Raw genomic sequence first — 20,437 nt, 5'->3', positions numbered from 1 at the left:
ATTAGAATCACACTTGCAATCACATTACCCTATATTCATGTAAATTAAATTAAATTGTAATATTGAAATGTAATAATTTTATTATACAGAAAAAAAATCTAAACCCACTACCAAGATCAAAGCTGTTTGGTAAAGAAAGAAAAAAAAGAAAAAAAAATTCCTTATCATAAAGTGAAATATGCTATTAGCCACCATCTGTACTTTAACAGCAAGTCAAAGGTTTTGAAAATAGTTCAAAAATGGTCCCCACAATGTTTGAAAGTCTTGGTTAGATTCAGAAATTGAACAACGGATCTTCTCTAAATTGAAGCATGACATAACATCACGTAACCATTGAGCGTGAGTAGGCGGAACGACATCCTTCCATTTAAACAAGATCACCCTCCAAGCTATAACGGAAGTAAACGCCAAAATGTGCAAATCAGATGTCTCCAAAATAATATCTTTTCCTCCAACAATACTGAATAGGGCGGTCAAAGGGTCAGGCTTAAAATTTACCTCAAAAAGTACCGAGAAAGTTTGGAATACTTCCTTCCAATATCTTTCAAGACTCGGACATGCCCAAAACATGTGAATTAATGAAGCTTCTCCATTGTTACATCTATCACAAAAGGGAGATATAGCTGAATAAAAACGAGATAGCTTATCCTCAGTCATATGAGCCCTATGGGCCACTTTAAATTGTAGGAGGGAGTGGCAGGCACATAACAAAGAAGTGTTAACCAATTTAAAAATTTCATTCCAAGTTTCCTCAGAAATTGAAGTCTGTAAATCTTGTTCCCAGAGATTTTTAATTTTGTCTAAAGGAGAATTTCTCATTCCCAACAACATACCATAAGTATTGGATATTGAACCACTCAGAAAGGGTTTCAAATTAGAAATTACATCTAATAAGTCCTTATCGGGACTATTAGGAAGCGTATATAATTGAGAACGCAGTAAGTCTCTAATTTGTAGATATTGGAAAAAGTGGGTTTTTGGTAAGCTATATTTAGCTGACAGTTGCTCAAACGAAAGGAGACTTCCTTGAACAAAGAAATCCTGGAAGCATTTAATACCCAATCTTTAAAAACTGGATCAGTCATAGAGGGTTTAAAAAAATAATTAGAAAAAATGGGACTTGAAAGAGAAAATCCAGTTAAACCAAAATATTTTCTAAATTGTACCCAGATCCTCAAAGTATGTTTAACTACCAAGTTATCAGTTAATTTACTTAAGGATAAAGATAGTGAGGATTCAAGAAGAGAAATGATAGAAAATTTATTAACAGAGTTAGTTTCTAAAGGAACCCATATCGGACAGTCCTCACGGTTAAAACGTAATAGTTCGTATATTGACTGCCCAATAATAAAACCTAAAATTTGGTAAAGCTAAACCTCTATTCTTTTTAGCTTTTTGAAGATTAACTTTATTTAGTCGACAATGTTTATTTTTCCATATATAAGAAGATATAATAAAATCAAGAGAGTCAAAAAAGGATTTAGGAATAAGAATGTGTGAGGCCTGAAAAAGGTATATAAATTTAGGTAAAATATTCATTTTAATAGAGTTAATTCGGCCAATCAACGATAATGAAAGGGGCGACCATTTTGATAGTGCCCTTTTTACGTAATTCAGAAGGGTAAGAAAATTTTCTTTATGTAGGTGTTTATAATTCTTAGTAATTGTTACACCCAAATAGGTAAATTGATTTCTTACAATTTTAAAAGGAAGGTTAGTATTAATTGATACCAAATTATTCAAAGGAAAAAATTCACTCTGATGTAAATTCAGTTTATATCCTGAAAACTGGCTAAAGCAAGAGTAAAGAAAGCGCAGGAGATAATGAAGTCTCAGCATTAGAAATAAAAAGCAATAGCTCATCAGCATAAAGTGAAATTTTATGGATAGTACCTCTCCTTAAAATACCAATAATATCATTAGATTCTCGAAAAGCAATGGCTAAGGGTTCTAAGGCCAGATCAAAGAGCAAAGGGCTCAAGGGACAATCTTGTCTGGTTCCACGTTGAAGTATAAAAGGTTTGGAATTCTGAAAATTAGTCAACCATCAAGAAATAGAAAGAGCATGGCACAGCTGTAAGTCTGCCTGGAGTAGGCTGTCCTCAAAAACTGAGTGACTGTGCAAGAAGGGGACTAGTGAGGGAGGCCACTAAGAGACCTAGGGCAACTCTGGAGGAGTTACAAGCTTCAATGACTGAGGTGGAAGAGACTGCACATACAACTGTTGCCTGGGTGCTACACCAGTTGCAACATTATGGGAGAGTGGCAAAGAGAAAGCCACTGTTGAAAAAAATTCACTTAAAATTTGGCTCGGCAGAAGGCGTGTGGGAGATTCTGAAGTCAGCTGGAAGAAGGTTCTATGGTCTGATGAAACCAAAATTGAGCTTTTTAGCCATCAGACTAAATGCTATGTTTGGCATAATCCAAACACTGCACTTCATTAAAAACACACTATCCCTACCGTGAAGCATGATGGTGGCTGAATCATGCTGTTATGATGCTTCACTGCAGCAGGCCCTGCAAGGCTTGTGAAGGTAGAGGGTAAAATGAATGCAGCAAAATATAGGGAAATCCTGGAGGAAAACCTGATGCAGTCTGCAAAAGAACTGTGACTTGGGAGAAGAATTGTTTTCCACAGAGACAATGACACCAAGCATAAAGCCAAAGCTACACAGGAATGGCTTAAAAACAATAAAATTAATGTCCTGGTCTGGCCAAGTCAGAGTCTAGACCTCAATCCGATTGAGAATTTGTGGCTGGACTTGAAAAGGATTGTTCACTCATGATCCCCATGCAATCTGACAGATCTTGAGCAGTTTTGTAAAATGAAATGGGGGAAAAATTACAGTGTCCGGATGTGCAAAGACCTATCCACACAGACTCAAGCCTGTAATTGCTGCCAAAGATGTAGCTACTAAATACTGACTTGAAGGAGTGAATACTAATGCAATCAATTATTTTGTGTTTAATATTGTAATTAATTTAGATCACTTTGTAGAGATTTGTTTTCACTTTGACACGAAAGAGCCTTTTTCTGTTGATCAGTGTTAAAAAAGCCAAATTAAATCCACTGTGATTCAATGTTGTAATACAATAAAAGATGAAGGGGGGGGGTGAATACTTTTTATAGGCACTGTATATATGGATATAGAGTTATAGAAAATTAAAGCAGAGAAACAGGCCCTTCGATTCATCTAGTCTGTGCTGCACTATTTAAACTGCTTATATCCATCAACCTGCACCTGGACCATAGCCCTCCATACCCCTGCCATCCATATGTACCTCTTCAAACCATGTCATAGTTGTAGTCCCACCCAACATCAATGGATAAAGCCTGCTTGCATTTACCTTATCTATACCCCTCATAATTTTGTATAGCTCTATCAAATCTCCTCTGAATCTTCTACATTCCAAGGATTACAGTCCTAACCTATTCAATCTTTCCTTATGACTCAGGTCCTCCAGTCCCAGCAGCATCTTTGTAAATTTTATCTGTACTCTTTCAACCTTATTTACATCTTTCCTTAGGTAGGTGAGCAAAACTGCACATAGTACTCTAAATTAGGCCTCACCGATGTCTAAAACAACGTCAACAGAATATCCTATCTCCTGTACACATTTGATCTGTGAAGGCCAATGTTCCAAAAGCTTTCTTTACGACTCTTTCTGCCTGTGATGCCACCTTCAATGAATCATGGACTTGTATTCCCAGTTCCTTTTGTTCCACCGTACTCCTCAGTGTCTACTGTTCACTGTGTAAGACCTGCCCTTGTTGGTCCTCCCAAAGTGCAACACCTCACACTTGCCTGCATTTAATTTTATCTGGGATTTTTTTTTTCCCACTCTATTTTGCCAGGTGGTCCAGATCTTGCTGCCAGCTCTGATAGTCTTTCTGACTGTCCATTACATCCCTATTCTTGGTGTCATCCACAAATCTGGTGATCCAGTTAACCACATTACCATCCAGATCGTTGAGATAGATGTCAATTAACAATGGACCCAAAACCGATCTCTGTGGCACTCCACTAATCACATGTCTGCAGTCAGAGAGACAGCCATTTACTACCCCTCTCTGGCTTTTCCCACAAAGCCATTGTCTAATCCAATTTGCTACCTCAACCTGAATGACAAGTGACTGAACCTTCTTGACCAACCTCCCATCCAGAACCTTGTCAAATAACTTACTAAAGTCCATGTAGACAGCATTCACTGCCTTGCCTTTATCAACTTTACTGGTAACTTCCTTGAAAAACTATAAGAGTGGTTAGACGTGACCTACACGCACAAAGCCATGCTGACTATCCTAATCAGTCCCTGTTTATCCAAATACTCATATGTCTGGTCCCTTAGAATACCTTCCAATAACTTTCCCACTACTGATGTTATGCTCACCTACCTGTAATTTCCTGTTTTTTTTTTCTCAGAGCCTTTCTTAAACAGCGGAACAACATCAGCTATCCTCCAGTTCTCTGATACCTTAACTGTCGCTAAAGACGATTTAAATATCTCTGCTAGGGTCCCTGCAATTTCTGCACTTGCCTCCCACAGGGACCAAGGAACACCTTGTCAGGCCCTGGGGATTTATCCACCCTAATTTGCCTCAAGACAGTGACCACCAGCTCCTCTGTAATCTATGCAGGGTCAAGGGTGTCGGTACTGCTTCGCCTCACTTCTATAGAGTCTGTGCCCATAACTCGAGTAAATACAGATGTAAAAAATCCATTTAATGACTCCCCCATCTCTTTTGGCTCTATGCACAGATTTCCACTCTGATCTTCCAGAGAAACAGTTTTGTGCCTTGCAATCCTTTTGCTCTGAATGTATCTGTAGAATCACTGTGTATCACAAACAACTGCGCTGATCCCACTGAATATTACTGGTTTCAGATTTCTTTTCAAATTACCAAATCTGTTTACTAATTTGCCGTGATTCTGTGCATCCTTATCTTCTTAATCAACCTACTATGTAGATCCTTGTCAAATGCTTTATGAAAGACTAACTTGTCAGTAATCAGTTGATCATGGATCCCCAAAGCAGTGCAACAAAAATATTATTATTCTAATTCATAATTGATCCTAAACTAATCATAAGTATTGTATTTCAGGTTATATTGACAGAAAGTTTTCACAATAGTATATGTTTATTTAGTATTTGAGAAATTAAGAATGTACTTGGTTTCCTACCTTTAATACAAATTGATGGGGAGGGCAGATGTTTTCTGTTGTCTTTGGCCTTCCAGCTGCCTGATCTAAGATTCAATGCACCTGAAGTGTGCATGTCTGTGTTCTCTTCTGATCAAATAATATAGCTGTGTAACAAACAAACTAACAGGCAAAAACTAAAATGGGATATATTAGCGCTAATGAAGACAAGAGATTTTGTGGATGCTGGAAATCCAGACTAACACATTCAAAATACTGGAGGAACTCAGCAGGTTAGGCAATATCTATGGAAAGGAATAAATGATCGACATTTCGAGCTGATATCCTTCATCAGAACTGGAAAGGAAAGGAAAAGAAGCCAGAATAAGAATGTTGGGGGAAGGGAAAGAGTACAAGCTGGCAGATGTTAAGTGAAACCAAGTGAGGGTGAAGGTGGGCGGCTAGGAGGGGGAGGGATGAAGTTAGCTGGGAGATGACAGGTGGAAAGGGTAAAACACTGAAGAAGAAGGAATCTGAAAAGGGAGGAGAGTGGTTAATAGGAGAAGGAGAAGACACTTCCTTATTCTTACCCCTTGAAAAGGACCCCACTCAGGAGCATCAGGCCATTGTCACCATCATCAATCTCTCATTCACTGCCACCAACCTCATAGTTCCTTTCCCATGTACTGCTCGTTTCTTTCTCCAACACAAGATCCACAAACCTGACTGACCAAGTGGGCCCATTGTTTCTGCCTGCTCTTGCCCCACTGAACTCATATCTGCATACCTAGACTCTATTTTATTTCCCTTGGTTTACTCCCTTCCAACCTATATGCGTGACACTTCACGTGTTCCTGATCTCTTCAACAAATTGCAGCTCTCTGGCCCTGATCACCTGATTTTGACTGGATGTCCAGACCCTATTTACTTCTATCACCGATCAGGAAGTCGGTAAAGCTCTCTGCTTCTTTCTAGACAACAGACCTGACCTGTTCCCATTCCCCTCCACCACCACCTTTCCCTCTCTGGCAGAACCGATCCTCATACTCAACAATTTCTCTTTCAACGACTCCTCTTAGTTTCTCCACACCCAGGATGTAGCCATGGGCACTTACATGGGCCCCAGCTAAGTCTGCTTTCTCATCGGCTATGTGGAACAGTCCATGTTCAAAGCCTTTACTGATTATCCTCCCCAACTCTTTCTGCATTACATTGACAACTGCATTAGTACTGATTCCTGAACCCATGCTGAGCTCATCAGTTTCATCAACTTTACCTCTAACTTCCACCCTGTCCTCAAATTTACTTGGTCCATCTTTAATACCTGTCTCCTCTATTTCCTGGACATCCGTGCTCACCCCATTGTCCCATCTCCATAACAGGGATAGAGTTCCCCTTGTCGTTACTTACCACCCCACACTCTTCTGCATCCTGGCCATCATTCTTGTAATTGTGTCATCTCTAATTGGATTTTACCACTAAACACATCTTTTCCTCTCCCCCATTTTCTGCTTTCAGTAGGGATTGCTCTCCCTTGATTCCCTTGTCCATTTGTCTCTCCTCAGTGATCTCCCTCCTGGTATTTAATCCTGCATCTGCTCCTTCACCTCATCTTCACTATCATTCATGGCATCAAATAGTCCTTCCAGGTAAGGCAACACTTCACCTGCATGCCTGTCAGGGTCATCTGCTGTATCCAATTCTCCCCTTGTGGCTTCCTCTTCATAGGTGAGACTTAACATAGTTTGGAATCCATTTCATTGAGGTCCTTTGCTCTGCCTGCCATAACAGGTGGGATTTTCTGGTGGCTACCTATTTTAATTCTACTTTCCATTCCCATTCTGGTGTGTTAGTCCATGGCTACCTCTGTTGCCATAATGAGGCCATTCACAGGTTAGAGGAGGAACACCTGTTCAATCTGGATATTCTCCAACCTGATGGCATGAACATTGGTTGCTCTAACTTCCAGTAATTCCTCCCCCCTCCCCATTTTGTCTTTTTGCAATTCCCATTCTGGCTCCCCTCTTACTCCTTCTCTTCTCCTCACCTCCCTCCAATGCCCCTCTGCCCTTTCTTCCTTGGTCCACGCTCTTCTCCTATCAGATTCCTCCTTAAGCTCTTTACCTTTTCTACCTATCTCCTCCCTAATTCTCACTTCATCCCCCCCTCCCACAGCCACCTACCTTGCCCCTCACCTGGGTACACCTATCACCTTCCAGCTTGTACTCCTTCCCCTTCTCCTACCACTTTATTTTGGCTTATTCCCCCTTCCTTTCCAGCTCTTATGAAGGGTCTTGGCCCGATCCATCGACTGTTTATTCCTCTCTATTGATGTTAGCTGATTTAAGTTCCTCCAGCATTTTGTGCATGTTGCTCTAAATTAGCAACAAACAATATGCTGAGTGAACTCAGCAGTTTGAGGAGCAAATGCGGGAGTGGAGGAAGGAATTCTCAACTTTTCAGGTCAAAGCCCTGCATCAGGATTAATTGTGGAGAGGGAAAATGGACAATATAAAGAGAAGAGGGGGAATGCTGAGGCAGGAGCCATCAATGATTGGTGGACTGAGGGAGCTGGAGGCAGTCAGGGATGAAGAATGAATCTCCAGGTTGGAAATGGGATGGATGTATAGATCAGCATCACAGAGTAATTCAGCAGAGAAGCAGGTTCTTTGGTTTAACTCATTCATGTTGGCCATGGTGCCGAGTAAACTGTTCCCATTTGCCCATGCTTTTCCCATATTCCTCTGAAACTTCAATCCAAATGTTTTTTTAAAAACTACTGTTATTAATGTCCATTATATGTTAGGTATTGTGTTATAACGTGAAACATTAATATCTGGAGCCCTGAGAATACTAAGAATATGCAGCTTGTTTACTTAGCAGAACTTTATTTTTCCTCTCAAGCTAGAGACAGTGTAAGGTACATAAATTTTGCTACATTGTATGAAGTATTAAGTCATGTGTTTTGTTTTAGAGACCGCTTGTTTTTAAAACCATCGGGAGAAGTGGAGAATAAATTCAAAGCATCAACAACATATATTACATGGAAGGAAGAACTTCACAGGAGCTCAGAAATCCAATGTACACTGCAATGTCCTTCAAGTGACATAGGCTGTTTACCACTCATAATAAACACCATTGCTATTCCTGATGAACTGAACTTCATTAATAGCCATGATGAAGTGGAATGGGATCCAGCCTACATCATTCATCTCCGCCCCACAGTTACCATCAAGAATCTTCTGCCATATCGTCTCACTTATATGTTAGAGGTGAATACATCTCATGAAAATAAAAACTTTCTTCTTTTTGTCGGCTTGTTAGCATAGCTTTAGTCTGAATGTTTAAGATGGGTGAATATCAGGGAGTACAGGAAGATGGTGAGAATGTGGTATTGCAGTGGTTGATCAGCCCTGATCTGATCTTGTTATATAGCAGAGCAGCCTAGTAATGATGATCCTAGAAAATCCTATTTTCTGAGTTAGATTAACTAATTTGCTTTTGTATTCCTTGTCTCTTGTTTATAATTTCTTGGAATCCACATTTTAATTCATTTATTTCTGCCACTTCTGAAAAAAGGTACCTTTTGGTCCTGGTGCTCTTGCACCTTCTTGAAATTCTCTTGAATTTTTCTTCCAAAATGTAGCAGCAACTGCCTTTAAGGTTATTTTTTCTCTGAAAAGATTTGAACTTGCACTTATCCATGTTTTTTTTCACTACAGGCTACTGCTGAAACTTATGAACTAGCTGAAGGATGCTCAGCAGATATACTGTGCTGCAGAATCAGAGGGGAGATCTTGGAACTAGGGCTCGTTAAATATCAAGGCAGGAACTGGATTGGCCGTGTTAAAATTGAAGATGGGCTGCCTGAGTTTTTCCCAGTGTGCTTCACTGATGAAATTGGCATGAGCATTGATTTGCTTATACATGTTGGGAAAGTTAGTGGCCTTCTGGTTTTGTCTGTTTACAGCCCATACTGGATCATTAATAAAACCTCAAGAGTTCTGCAGTATCGGGCAGAGGATATACATGTGAAGCATCCTGCTGACTTCTCTGATGTCATCCTGTTTTCTTTCAAACGAAAAAATATTTTCAGCAAAAATAAGGTATGTACTATTTCTTTAGGATACATCATTTCAAGGAAACAATGAAATATTCCATTTAAAATATTTAATTCTGAAAAGGGAAAGGTATAAGGGTACAAAGGATAACAAACAGTATCATTTTATTGACCTGACGAAGGGTCTCGGCCTGAAACGTCGACTGCACCTCTTCCTACAGATGCTGCCTGGCCTGCTGCGTTCACCAGCAACTTTGATGTGTGTTGCTTGAATTTCCAGCATCTACAGACTTCCTGTTGTTTTCAATTTATTGAAGATCTTCCTTCACTGTTTTAAATCTCTTGCAAGAACCAAAAGGATGCTGGGTGATCTCAGTGTCTGTGGAAGGATATGGAGTGTCGTTTTGAGGTGAGACCTTCTCTCTCGACTGAGATGAATGATCCAGATGAAAGGATCAATTTGAAACGTCGACTGTTGATTTCCCTCCACAAATACTTCCCGACCTGTTGAGTTCCTCCAGCATCTTGTTTGTTGCTCCAGATTTCAGTATCTGTAGTCTCTTGTAACTTTATTTTAAACCTCCTTTCATCAGTTTTTTATAAATGCAAAATGATGGAACTCAAGTTTAAAAGCACCAAGCATGCGAAACCTGTATGAGGGTAGACAAATATCCTCCCTGTTCAAGTGTGATATCCTGTGAAATAGCATGGCAAATGAAATGGTTCATTGGAGTTTTTGAAATTGTGCATTGCTGATCTTGCATCAATGTTCATATCCCAGAAGTGATGCACTTCTGCATGTTTATTTGTAAGTCTGAGATAGCCATATGTCATTGTATCTAAAATGTACATCTACGCCAATTATCAAGTACAGTTTACACTAGCCCTACACTAATTGCACCTCCAAGAGGACCACAAACTTGTCGTGGGGTTTGGAGGCTTGTGTGCTTCAATGACCTGGAGAGCTATTTTGGCTGGAGTCAGGGTTTTATGCTTTGGCTCTTGGTAGGATCACCCATGTCAAACAGGTCAAAAGGTAGAGGCCAGTCTAAGAGTGGTCCATTGGTTCTCCAGGTTTGGTGGTTCAGCTCAGGGCTAAGAACCCTGACTGGGAAAACAAAATTTGTTAGAGAAATGGCAATGAAGAATCCTTCTACATCTGAATGTGACAGTATTACTGAGTATCCACCCAGAACTTGCACAATTGACAGTAGTGAAAACCAAGCTACTGACACATTGAATGATGCCCTGAAGACCGCCAGAGATGGAGGACCTTCATTGCTACCCGAATCACCAGCGGTGTAACAGGCAGTAGAGATAGACATTCATCACGGTTTATACTCCATGTATTTTGTTCTGCCACCCTCAGATCTACCCCTTACATACAAAGACATACTGGTTAGTAGGTTAATTGGTTATTGTAAATTGCTCTATGATTCACATAGGTCAGGGTGGACCATGGAGGTTGTGTACTAGTTGTCTATGTGATTGACCCTGCAGCAGGCTCCACCTCTCCACACAGCTGATGAATCCAAAGAAACGGCAGAGACCAATGCAGTTTGGCATCAACACTGTTGCAGGAGATGCCAATCAGTGCTGAACTCAACGTAGGACTGTGTTAAGGTCTCCAGCTCCGGACTTTTCCGTGGGGTTTACTAATAAAGCCTTCTCCATGAGTGCATATAGCACAAGGTAACAGAGGTTTGAGCTCCTTGATGAGCTGTTAACCATAGCTGATGAGCCCCATCTACCCAAAGCAACTGATTTTAAAGGCGCCAGCAACCTGCCTTTGCCCCTTCTCTGGTCAGTAGAAACGGTTTTGCCAGGCTTAATAGTTAAGCCACACGTCAAGTCCAAGAGCTGGACTTGATTTTCAGAGGCTATTTGAGACGTGTGCCTTTGTGATCATTTAATAGGTAGAGGGAGCTTGTCTCCACTACCTTCTCTACGCCCCCCCCCCCACCCAAACAGGTCTACAACAGCCTTAAAGAACCAAATTCTGTAATTGGGAATGAGACTAGGTTGCTAGGTGGTGCAGCTCGTTGGGCCTATTCTGCACTGTATCTCCAAATAAAAATTAATACTGGGGCAGTTTACAGTGGCCAATTAACTTTCCCACATTTCCTCCTCCCCCAGATATCTTAGGGATGTGAGAGGAAGCTGGTGTACCTGGAAGAAACCCACACAGTCATAGCGAGAATTTGCAAACTCAACACTGACTGTTACCAGGGTCAGGATTGAACTCGGGTCCGTAAGCTGCCAACTGTGTCATTGTGCCGGTCGGAGTCAGAGAGAGAGAGAGAGAGAGAGCACAGAAACAGGCCCTTCAACTAACCATCAAGCATGCATTTACATGAGACTACACTTATCTATTCCTTCTCCACATTTTCATCACCTCCCCCCAGATTCTACCAGTCACCATTTTAAAAACACTCTTAAGTTTTAACAGAAAGTACAAAACAAATAAACAAGTAGTGCAAAAAGAGAGAAAAAAAATGAGGTAATGTTCATGGGTTCATGGATCGTATAGAAATCTGATGGCGAAGAGGAAGAAGCTGCTCCTAAAACATTTGAGTATCTGTCTTCAGGCTCCTGTACCTTCTCTCTGATGGGAATAATGAGAAGAGGATATGTCCTGAATGCTAGGGGTCCTTAATGATGGAAGTTGCCTTCTTGAGGCATCATTTTTTGAAGATGGTGGAGGAGGCTAGTGCCCATGATAGAGCTGGCTGAAATTATAACACTGTGCAGCCTTTTTTCAATTCAGTGTGTTGGCTTCTTCATCCCAGGAGGTGAAGTGGAATGAGCTATTCCTCTTTGACTTTTGTAGTTTTTATGACTTCCTTCCCAAGTTCTGTGCATTTCTTCTGTCATTCTCTCTTCACTTTTTCTGCATTTAGTGTTGCCTTGGGTTCTTTTTCATTAGGAAACTCTACCAGCTCATGAAGGATTGGTGGGGGATATTCACACTTATTGGAATAGAATCACACAGCTCCTGGAAGAGGATAGTGTGTCTCTTCTGTTTCATCTTCCCCCCACCCCAAGGCCTTGCAATAATATTCTCTTAAGTCTTGTCCATTTCAGTTCCAATCACCCCAACACATAAGAAATTCCAAATGATACTTGCATTCCATTAAATTTTTTTTCTTTATAATTCCCTTGGATATTTTCCCCAACATTTAAAATCAATCACTCCTTGTGATTGAACCAACTATTAATGGCAACAATATTCAGTAAATTATTCTGATTAAGTCACCACAGTTTATTGCTGTCAAATGTCCTCTCATCCTCTTTTGCTCCACTAACAACTCTCCAGTACATTCTGATCCACTTGTCCTCCAACTTTACTAAAGCCCTTAAACCACGGTGGTCACCAGAATGTTAAAGGTCTTTTGACCCCAACTAATACATGTACTCCTGATGTGATGCCAAAATATTTAGTTTTGATCATCTGTTGGTTTAAGTGGAAGGCATGTAGCAGTGAACCAAGAGCAGATGTTGAGCAACATACATCAAAGTTGCTGGTGAACGCAGCAGGCCAAGCAGCATCTATAGGAAGAGGCGCAGTCGACGTTTCAGGCCGAGACGCTTCGTCAGGACTAAGCAGATGTTGAGGACCAGGATACACAGAATGCGGCTTGTAAAGAGAGAAGAAGAAGAAGAATAGCCCTTAACTCAGCAGTGGAATTATTGGGGCACTGTCATGATGGTGTTTTCGTAGCAAGCTATTCTTGTTTTTACAAGGCCGAGTTGCTAGCTCGATGCTCAACCTGACTTGGATTCGAACTCGGGAACCTTTGCTCTGGAGTCCGGTGCTGATATTATTGCGCCACCAAGCGGGACTGTAAAGAGAGAACTAGAAGGAAACCCAGGGTGATGTCTAAATGATAAATATGAAATGTTATTACAAATCAAGCTACACCCAATTAACCATCTCCAATCCAGAAATAAATTAAAACAAGATACAGAAGTATCACAATTTTCCTTGTGAACTAAAAACAAAATAAAAAATTCTTGTGGTCAAAATGCATAGTAACCTAGTTAGCATAATGCTTTACAGGTTGCTGCTGCCTGTAGGAAATTCGTACATTTTCCACATGACCACATGGGCTTCCTCTGAGTGCTCCTGGTTCCTCCCAAATGCCAAAGGCATACAGGACTGTTTAAAAGTCTCAGACACATGTAAAAAAAATTCTGTAAAGATGCTTTCAAAAATAATGAAATGAAAAGTTTTGAAATATCAAAAAAATACTTTAAAGAGCAGTAAACAGTAAAACACTACATCAAATCAATATTCGTTTTGACCATCTTTTGCCTTTAAAACTGCATCACTTCTCTTGGGTACACTGTCATGCAGTTTTATAAGAAAATTGGCTGGTAGGTTGTTCCAAGCATCTTGGAGAACTTGCCACAGTTCTGCTTCAGACTTTGGTTGTCTCATTTGCTTCTGTCGCTCCAGGTAATCCCAGACAGCCTTGATAATGTTGAGATCAGGGCTCTGTGGAGACCATGCCATCTGTTGCAAAACTCCCTTATTTTTTTTCCCACTGATAATTGTTCTTTATGACCTTGGCCATGTGTTTGGGGTCACTGTTCTGCTGCAGATTGAAGTTGGGACCCATCTGATGCCTTCCTGATGGTATTGTGTGATGGATGAGAAGCTGCTTGCACTTCTCAGTATTGAGCATTCCATTAATTCTGACCAGATCACCAACTGCATTTGCAGAAGTGCAGCCCCAAACCTTCAGGGAACCTCCACCTTGCTTCACTGTTGGCTGCAGACACTCATCCATGTAGTGCTCTCCAGCTTTTCTATGGACAAACTGCCTCCTGTTTGACCCAAAAATTTCAAATTTTGTCTCGTCAATCCAGAGCACCTGCTGCCATTGTTCAGCACCCCAGTCCTTGTGTTTTTGTGCATAGGTGAGTCTCTTAGCCTTGTTTCCATTTGGAGGAATGGCTTTTTGGCAGCGCACTCTTCCGTGAAGTCCACTTTTGCCAAGACTTCTCAAGTGGGGCGGACTTCTTCCAATTTAGAAGAGACACAATTTGATCTGTCTCTCATCTGCTGCACTCAATCTCCATGACCGACCACTGCATTTCTGGTCCTCAACCTTGCCCGTTCCTTTGCGCTTCTTCAGAAGAGCTTGGAGAGCATATCCTGCCTGCCGCGAAATTTTTGTTGATGCAGGATAACTACTTTGTGTCTTGTTGCTGTGCTCATTGTTGCTATGGTGTAAGAGTTGATGATAAGTTGTCACATCTGCCACACCCTCACCTTTTAGTTAGGTTGTCCTTCACCCACTTTGATTCCTTCTATACCTGTTTCAGTTAATCATTTTAGTTCAATAGCTCACTGTGTCATTGATCATTAGCACCTGTTTTTATTTATGATGATTCATTCATTGGACTATTACCTACTAAGTAATCAAGTATTTATTTGAAAAGTGGTCTGTAAAAACAAAAAATTCTGCAGATGCTGGAAATCCAAAGCAACACACAGGAAATGCTGGAGGAATTCAGTAGTTCAGGCAGCATTCGTAGAAATGAACAGTTGACGTTTTAGCCGAGAACCTTCTTCAGGACTAAAAGGAGAAATCGATGTTCGTGCCATCAAGTTGAAGGCTACTCAGGCAGATTATATGGTGTTGCTCCACCTTGAAGGTAGCCTTATTGTGGCACATGAGGAGGTCATGAGCATCATGTCGGAATGGGAATTAAAATGTCCTTCTCCTTCAAAGAATGGGCTTTCCCTTCCTCCATCATTGATGTTGCCCTCACCCATATCTCCTCCATTTCCCAGACATCTGCGCTCACTCCATCTTTCCGCCACCTTAACAGTGATAGAGATCCTCTTGTCCTTAACCTACCACCCCATAAGTATCTTCATCCAACACATCTTCCTCCGCAACTTCCGTCATCTCCAAGGGGATCCTATCACCAAACATGTCTTTACCACCCCTCCCCACTACTTCCCAGTTTTCACAGAGATCACTCCCTCTGTGATTCCCTTATCAATTCGCCCCTCCCATCACTTACCCCTGCAAGGATCCAAAGTGCTACAACTGCTCATTCACCTCCTCCCTCACTGCCATTTATGGCTCCAAACAGTTCTTCAAGGTGAGGTAGTCCTACACTAGCAATTCTGCTGGGGTTGTCCATTGTATCCGGTGCTCCCAATGTGGCCCAATACCTCCTTCCGGTTAAAAAAAAAATTCCCTCCCCTCTTCTATTCCCTACATCTTAAAACAGAAATTATATAAAAAATCTGGGGCGCCTCAGCCTTTTGCACAGTACTATATGGTTAGGGTTGGTAAGTTTTGGGCATGCTGTGTGGATGCTGAAAGAGTGGTGACACTTGTGGGCTGCCTGGCACAATCCTTGCCAATTTGAATTGACACAAATGACCGCATTTCACCGTTTATTTCAATGTCCATGTAATTATAAAGCTAACCTCTATAAAATTCCGTAAATAATATCAAATGTATTCCCCTCATGAAAGGCATCAGAGATCATGAGCAGTCAGAATCTTTTGCCCCACTATCCAGTGTGTTGCTCATCAGGTTACAGTGATAGAAAATAGAGGTTACGAAGTTGGTGAGGATTTGGATGAGGTTTCATTGTTATAGGTCCATGTGTTAACTAAAGCGCTCTATTATCCTTCCATACTATCACAATGTGTGTCATTTATTAATAGGGTCATAGAGAAGTACAGCACAGAATCAGGCCCTTTGGCCCATCTAGTCAATGTTTCAAGGGTTCATTTATTGTCAAAGTATCCATGTACAATTCAACTCTGATATTTGTCTACTCCAGATCACCATTAAGTGCAGAATTACCATGGTTATAGATGAATGAAAAGACATCAACTACCCCACCCCCACCGGCACGGAAAAGAGAAGAAACTTGTGGACCTCAAAATCCCCCTCCCCTGCAGCAAAAAAACCCAGCCACAATAACATCACCAACCCCTGATACGCAACAGTCCGACCCCCTCACTCGTAGAAAAGAACAGCAACCGTAACACCGAACCCCCTAAACCCCCCAACACAAAAAGTAGCAGATCGCCCACCCGCCATCATCAACAAGAAAGAAAACACCGAAAACCTGAAGGAAGATACAGTCCAATAATCACACAAATCTCAGAATATGGGAAACATCTTTTTGTCTGCATACGAGGAGAGCACTATTTCTGCAACTTCCGCAGAGTGACCGCAGAAAGGGTCCGAGTGTTGCCAACTTGGGGTTGAACACTGCCGATCCGGCTGCTGTTGGTCTCTGTTGGGAGCCATCCCTGACCCCCTCCGCATTCACCTTGATGGTTCAATCTTCCTTGAGATGGAGTTGTTCATGACCGCGCACCTTGTCTCTGGTTTTATCTGATCTTTTCCATGAGTCAGCTTGTGTTCTTGGACCTTTTCGTAACCCCCCCCCCCCCCACCGCCCCCGGGTCTCTGATCTCCACAAAGCAGCTCTCCAGGCACAGCACAGCACTGGATCCTTCGTTTGAGTTTCAAACTGTATATCACAGGCTTCAACAGTTTCTGTAACACAAGTCAAAAAAAAAACAAGGAGTAGAAAAAATGGAATGATTGGGCAGATTTGCTATCTGGGAGATGTTATCTGAGGAAATGTTGTTTGCTGGCACCATCTTGACTGGAAGTCCATGCCGAAAACCATTTAAACTGCCTGCTCCGTACAACCAGCACCGGGACCATGGCCCTCCATATCCCTACTATCCATGTACCTATCCAAATTTTTCTTAAACATTGAAATCAAACTCGTGTGGACCACTTGTGCTGACAGCTCATTCCACACTCTCACGACCCTCTGAGTGAAGAAGTTTTCCCTTATATTCCCTTTAAACTTTTTACCTTTTGCCCATAACCGATGACATCTGATTGTAGTCGCACCCAGCCTCAGTGAAAAAAGCCTGGTTGCATTTGCCCTATCTATATAAATATCAAATCTCCTCTCAGTCTTCTACGTTGTAAATACAGCCCTAACTTATTCAGGAACTGCAATAGGTCAAGAAGGCTGCTCATGAACACCTTCTCAAGGGCAACTAGGGATGGGCAATAAATGCTGGCTTAGTTGGTGACGCCCACATCCCATAAAGACCTTCCCTATGAACAGGGAGAAGCATATAATGGCCAGATGGGACACACAGTGGAAACCAGTATCAAGGAGCACAGGAGGTGTATCTGTTTGGGTTACCTGGACAGAACACTGCATTCACAATGACTGTAGGATTGACTTTGGCAACACAAAACTACTGTGCCGTGCCATTGGCTTTTGGGACTGCCTGATAAAGGAAGCCATTGAAATGAAACTAGAAGAAAAGAATTTTAACAAAACCGAAGGTCTCACTCTAAGTAAGAACTGGAATTCAATTATAAACAAGGTGGGAGAGCGGACACTTGATTAGATGAGAACTAACCAATCAGGAGGGACACACTATGGGCGGGGGGTGGTAATAAATACCACGGGTCTAGACATACCCAGGCATTATCCCTGAAGAAGATGGCAGAATCTGTCATCAAAATGTCGGTTATAGTCAATACCTATACTCAGCTGGAAGCATCAGGAGAGTTTATTTGACATATATGCTAGGAAAACACTAAATCCTTTTTCATCCCATCTTCTGTATTCAGTACTTTGATTTATGAGTGCCAATGTACCAAAAGCATTTTTACGACCTTATCTATATGTGATGCCACTTTCAGCGAATTATGTACCTTTTGTTCCCTTTGTTCTGCCACACTCCCCCGTGCCCTACCGTTCACTGTGTAAGATTTACCCTGTTTGGTCCTACTGAAGTGCAAAACCTCACCTTGTCTGCATTAACTTCCATCTACCATTTGGCCCATTTTTCCAGCTTACGTAAATCCCTCTCCAAGCCATGATAGACTTTCTCACTGTCCACTACACCCCCAAACTTCGTGTCATCCACAAATTTGCTGATCTAGTTAACCACATTTTCATCCAAGTTATTGATATGGATGACAAACAACAAAGAACTCAGTACCGCTACTTGTGGCGCACCACTAGTCACAGGCCCCCAGTTAGAGAGGCAACCTTCTATGACCACTCTCTGACTTCTCCCACAAAGCCAATGTCTAATCCAATTTACTACCTCAACCTTAATGCAGCTGAACCTTGACCAGTGTCCCATGCGGAACCTTGACAAATATCTTACTAAAGTCCATGTAGACAACATCCACTGCCTTGTTTTCATCCACTTTCCTGGTAACTTCCTCGACAAACTTTATAAGATTGGTTAGACATGACCTACCGCACCCAAAGCCATGTTGACTATCTTTAATCAGCCCATGTCTTTCCAAGTACTTATATATGTGGTCCTTTAGAATACCTTCCAGTAACTTTCAACAACTGATGCCAAACTCACCAGCCTTTAATTTCCTGTTTTCCTTGTTTAGAACTTTTTTAAACAGCGGATCAACATTGGCTATCCTCCAGTCTTCTGGTAGCTATCCTGTTGCTGAAGATATTTTAAATATCCCTGCTTGGGCCCTGGCAGTTTCTGCACTTGCCTCCCGTAGGGTCCAAGGGTACACCTTGTCAGGCCCTGGGGAATTTATCGACCCTGATTTGCCTCAGGGTAGCAATCACCTCCTCCTCTGTAATCTGTACAGGGTCCATGAAGTTGATGCTGCTTTGCCTCACTTCTATAGACTCTGTATCTGTCTCCTGAATGAATACAATGCAAAGAATGCATTTAAGATCTCCCCCATCTGCTTTGGCTCCACACACGGATTACCATTCTGGTCTTCCAGAGGACCAATTTGTCCTTGGCAATCCTTTTGCTCTTAACATATGTGAAGAATCCCTTGGGATTCTCCTTCACCTTGTCTGTGAGAGCAATTTTATGCCTTCTTTTAGCCTTACTAATTTCTTTCTTGTGTTTACTTTCACTTCTTGTATTCCATAAGCACCTCATTTGTTCTTACTTGCCTATACCTGCTATGTACCTCTTTTTTTCTCTTAACCAAGGCCTTAATATCTCTTGAAAACAAAGTTTCCCAACACTTGTTCTTTTTTTTACCTTTTATTCTGACAGGCACATATAAGTTTGTACTCTCAAAATTTCATTTTTGAAGGCCTCCCACTTTCCTAGTATACCTTTGCCAGAAAACAGCTGTCCCAGTGCACATTTGCCAGATTATTTCCGATACCATCAAAACTAGCCATTCTCCAATTTAGAATCTCAATTTGCAGACTAGACCCATCTCTTTGCATATTTACTTTGAAGCTAATTGCATTGTGGTCATTGGATACAAAGTTTTCCCCTACACAAACTTCTGTCACTTGCCCTGTCTTATTCCCTAATAGCAGATCCAGTATTGTATACTCTCTCATTTGGACTTCTACATATTGATGATGGAAACTTCCCTGAACACGTTTGACAAACTCTGTCCATCTAGTACTTTTACAGTATGGGATTCCCAATCAAGATGTAGAAAGTTAAAATCACCTACTGTAACAATCTTATGTTCCTCGCAACAATTCGCTGGTCAAACCTCTATTATGTTGCTGTGACCTGCTGCTCCCTTTTCTAGTTGGGCAGCGGACCCAAGTGATATCTCCTCCTCTCAACATCTAATGTCTGGATTAGCTGCTGGTCAAAATAAATGAAATATATTTTTCTTTTCACTAACAGATTCAACTCTGCATATCTACCAGCGGCTGGTCTAATGGTTTTTCCTTAGACACTGTGGGAAGTTATGGATGTGTCAAGTGTCCTGCAACAAACAAGGAATATTTGGTGAGTGATCACAGTTGTACTGCAGTTTGAACATTCTTAGCCTAAAAGTATTGAACAGGTATGCAGTTATAATTATTTTTTGTTATCAATACTATGCTATCATTATGGTTATATAATTTTCCACTTTTGGTTTGATTAATGTGTTGTAAAGAATGCTCACCCTATGTAACTGCCTTATAGAGTTATACAGCAGGGAAACAGGCCCTGTGATCCAATATCCATGTTTACCAATGTGCACAGTTGCATTTTCCTGAATTTGGTCAATATCCCTCTAAGCCTTTCCATATGATGTACCTGTTTCAACACAAGAGATTCTGTAGATGCTGGAAATCCAAAGCAACATACACAAAATGCTGGTGAAAATCAGTAGGTCAGGCAGAATCTATGAAAATGAATAAACAGTCAATTTTTTGGCCAAGACTCTTCATCAGGATATTGTAACTCTTAGAA

At 41.3% G+C, this 20,437-nt stretch overlaps 1 protein-coding gene across 2 annotated transcripts in view; it reads left to right on the top strand.

Moving 5' to 3' along the window:
* vps13c (vacuolar protein sorting 13 homolog C) overlaps positions 1-20,437 on the top strand; it is a 387,651-nt gene that overhangs the window by 250,674 nt on the left and 116,540 nt on the right. For both annotated transcript variants that reach the window (XM_063070973.1, XM_063070975.1), the window contains exons 58-60: positions 8,116-8,413; positions 8,864-9,247; positions 19,883-19,987. In XM_063070973.1, coding sequence (XP_062927043.1) covers positions 8,116-8,413; positions 8,864-9,247; positions 19,883-19,987 — 787 coding nt within the window. The remainder of the gene's footprint in view (positions 1-8,115; positions 8,414-8,863; positions 9,248-19,882; positions 19,988-20,437) is intronic.

Source organism: Mobula hypostoma, chromosome 18 (assembly GCF_963921235.1).
Source record: "Mobula hypostoma chromosome 18, sMobHyp1.1, whole genome shotgun sequence".
NCBI classification, from domain to species: domain Eukaryota; kingdom Metazoa; phylum Chordata; class Chondrichthyes; order Myliobatiformes; family Myliobatidae; genus Mobula; species Mobula hypostoma.
Note: the sequence above shows the minus strand (reverse complement) of the source record. Positions and strands in the feature narration are given on the sequence as shown.